Genomic DNA, 3,733 nt, shown 5'->3' on the forward strand with positions numbered 1-3,733 from the left:
ATAAAATTGCAATAATACTTAAATGTAAATCAAAACAATCAGGAAAAGTACACCAACAACACCCCTGCATAATCAAAAGAGAGAAAGCAACAAAAAAGTTAGAATACACTACAAATAACATGGGAAAAGTTAACCTCAGAATAAATAGGATTAAACTGAGGTTTTCCAATATCTAAAATAACACAAAGAGATCATATTGAATATATTTCAAAAGATGTAAGGTTCATATAAAGAATGAGTTGTTCTGATAACATAAACATATTTATTAAATAATGGTTTTCATAGGGCATATTCTTAAATCAATTTGTTCATTAATAAAATTCAGAACAATTCTTCAAAAAATCATATTATGTTCAAGACAAACTTCGTGTTCTATTTCCTTGTAGTTTACTATTCAGCAACATTACAGTGTGACCCTCTTTCTTCTTTGTTAAGTCATTAACCGTTGAATCTGACAGTCGAAATAATCTTTTGAAAAGTCTATTTACTTTGCCCCATCCATTGTATCCGCTTTTTGTTTTTTCGTTTGGCACACTCATGCTGCGTGAAAACAGTCTTTCATTATTTTTCTGTTTAATCAATGCATCGCTATCGCTCATAGTCCGACTAAATTCTTTTTGTTTCCTTTGGACTCTATAAATAGTTGATTCTTTAAAATCGTCAAATACGTTATCTTGGAAACCTTTGCTTGAACATTGCACTTTTTCATATGACACCATCTTCTTATTCTTCTTCTGTTTATAGTTATTGCGACATTTTTTAAACGAGTTTTCTTTTCTTGTGAAACTGGTAGAACGTATTCTGAATGTTTCCGGTTTTGCAGCTCTCCTATTCCCCAACTGTTCTAAGAGCATGTCAAAAACTTCTTTGACTGCGTTGTTATCTTTGGCAGAAACTTCTATAAAACATCCACCAAGGTTCTCCTTGTAAGCCCATTCTAATGCAGCAAAGGTTTCAACCTGTCTTTTATTTTCTTCGTCTAGTTTATTGCCAACAATAACACAAGGTATACATAAATTGTTTTCCCGAACAGACTTTATTTCATTCCACAGTTTTTGTACCTCTTCAAATGACCTGCTATCGCAGATTGAGTACACTAGAATGAATCCTTCTGCCCTTGAAATGTATATTTTACGCATTGCAGGGAAGTATATATTCCCAGCAGTGTCCATATAGTCAACAAATCTGCGTTTTCCATTAATGTCATATGGTTGAGGATAAATTTCTTCAACTGTTTCATTGTATGCGCTTGAAAATACACCATTCAAATATTGTTGAAGAATTGAACTCTTTCCTACTCTACCTGAACCAAGAACGGCTATTTGAGATCTAGACTGTAGTTCTGACATTTTAAAGCTGATTTGTTTGAAGACAAACTGAGTATTTGCTACTTCGAAATGGTTTATATAGTCACAAAACACTTCAGGCAAAGGTGTTAATTGGACTTCAATTTTACACCAATCAATGTTTTCAGATTGGTGTTATGCATAAACATAAGAATTGATTTTTGAAGTAGAACGTTAGCGATAATTTATATAAAATTTGACAATGTTAGAAAATACATCTATCAAAATATAATTTAGTCCTCTCAAAAATATAAAGAGATACGTACAGTATTATTGTTAGTGGCTTGCGAAGTTGTAAACCAGTTTTCATTTTGATCATGCATAAGATAGAATAGGTGTCTGTTACCAGTTTAGGTTGTCAAAAAGCAAATCACAATAGTTGTAATACACATTGCGTGTCATGAATTCAAGTATAAATGTAACAAAAGTGTGTGGTTTATTTTATTATTACCATTGTTTAAAAAAAAGAAAATAGCAAATTGTATAACAATGATAATTAAGAGTGAAATCAAGATAATAACACAAACTGAGGGAGTCACATGAACACCACAAAAATAGATTGGTAACGTAACAACTGATTGTCTTTCTTATCAGTTATAAAGTGGAAGTCGGGAAAAAAACAATGTACCCAATTGTTATCGTAAAGTATAGATATAGTCATTTCAAACGGAACACGTTTGAATGCAGCAGCTGCTCATTTCGACAATAAATGTTTCTTCGGTGATTCTTAGAGCCTAAATTATTGATAAACAAACCCTAACAGGACCAACGAAATAAATAACTGATTTACTAATGTTTCACAATACAAAATCAAACTGTTGTCCGTGTTTTTTAGAAATATAAAAGTACTAAATTAAACAGCAGAGCTATCAGTGTATTGGTAGACATCACATTAAACGGTACGACGTAACCTGGCTTCGATACGTTTTTCAACATCCTATGTCTTTAATGTTTCAGATTTTGTTTTTGAAATAAAGCCGCACAATGCAAATGACATAATACTTTAGTATAGAAATCTTAATATCTGATTGTTTTGAGAGTAAGTTTAAATGTTGTCTTGTCTGTTGAGCAATATCTTATATAAAACTTGAAACACTAGAAGGTTCACTAAAATGATGGAATATTTGACTACATCAGAATCTAGAGAGTAACTGTCTTCAAACCGTCAACTAACTTTAATACGTGTGTAGCTTAAAATTGAAAAGGACCTATAGTACCTTCACCTATAATGGTTTACATTTATAAATTGTGACTTGGATGGAGAGTTGTCTCATTGACACTCATACCACATCTTCCTATATCTACTAAAACGATATTCAGATCAATTTTAGGGCAAGTTATCAAAGTAAGATTTGCAATGATTGACAATAAGAAAACTCTCTTTTATCAAATGACGAATGTAAAAGTTATCAACAATTGTTCACCGTACGGCTTTCATCAAAGAGCAAAACTTATACCACAAAGCCACCAAAATAACGCCCCGAAATGACAAATGTAAAACAATTCAAACAAGAAAACCAATGGCCTGATTGGTGTACAAAACAATAAAGGAAAATCAAATATGAAAGACAGCAACATTCGAAATCACTTAACTACAGGCGTCTGACTCGGGACAGGCAAATGTAGAATTTCGCGCGGTTAAATATGTTTTTATGCGCAATACATTCTCCTTACTTGTGACAGTGGTGTAACAGTATATTATAACAACAAATTGAAAAACCTATTAACACGTACTTTAAAAAAGTAAACATGAGGACAAACTGTGTCTCTCTTGAAGCGGATAACTTTATTTACTGTCATGATTCAAGGGGAAAAGTCAGCCATTCCATAATAAATCAAAATAGCTGCTTAAATATAGATATTAAATACAAAATGCTTCATATCTAAAACAACTTTACAGAAGCAATAGGAGTTTCTTTACAACAACTGGATAGATTTTACTGCCGGCAAGTGTTTCGTCCCAGAGTGTATTACTACCAGACCAGTATTATTTGATGACATAGATTATCGCTAATTGGATCATAGTTTAAATTACCTATTTTCAAAGCTTTGCATTCTCCGAAATACAAGAATTTTTCTCGGAGTTTGGTATTTTTGTTATTTTACTTTTTACACCAGCAATAGATCACCTAAGATTGACAAAACCTTTAAAAATTTTGGGTTCTCAATGTTCTAAAACTTTGTACTTCATTTAGTGTTTAACTGTTCTTAGTTTCACTGATGAGTCTTTTGAAAAGTAATTATTATAAATAAACATGATAAACTGTTTGCAGAACTTTGAATATTTTGAAATACTAAGTATTTTCTTCTTAAAAAAAGATAACTACAGTGGTTTAATTGGCAAAACGTTTTGGACTATTGTGTTTTCATTGTATTTTTAATTTTTG

General features: G+C 31.6%; 1 protein-coding gene across 1 annotated transcript; it reads right to left on the reverse strand.

Moving 5' to 3' along the window:
- Nucleotides 1–292: 292 nt before the first annotated feature.
- LOC143047764 (ras-related protein Rap-2a-like) lies at nt 293–1,349 on the reverse strand. Its single transcript, XM_076221049.1, has one exon. It carries the CDS (start codon nt 1,347–1,349, stop codon nt 354–356), a length of 996 nt encoding a protein of 331 aa, XP_076077164.1. The 3' UTR covers nt 293–353.
- Between the last annotated feature and the right edge of the window lie 2,384 nt (nt 1,350–3,733).

The sequence above is a fragment of the Mytilus galloprovincialis genome, chromosome 1 (genome assembly GCF_965363235.1).
Source record: "Mytilus galloprovincialis chromosome 1, xbMytGall1.hap1.1, whole genome shotgun sequence".
NCBI classification, from domain to species: Eukaryota; Metazoa; Mollusca; class Bivalvia; order Mytilida; family Mytilidae; genus Mytilus; species Mytilus galloprovincialis.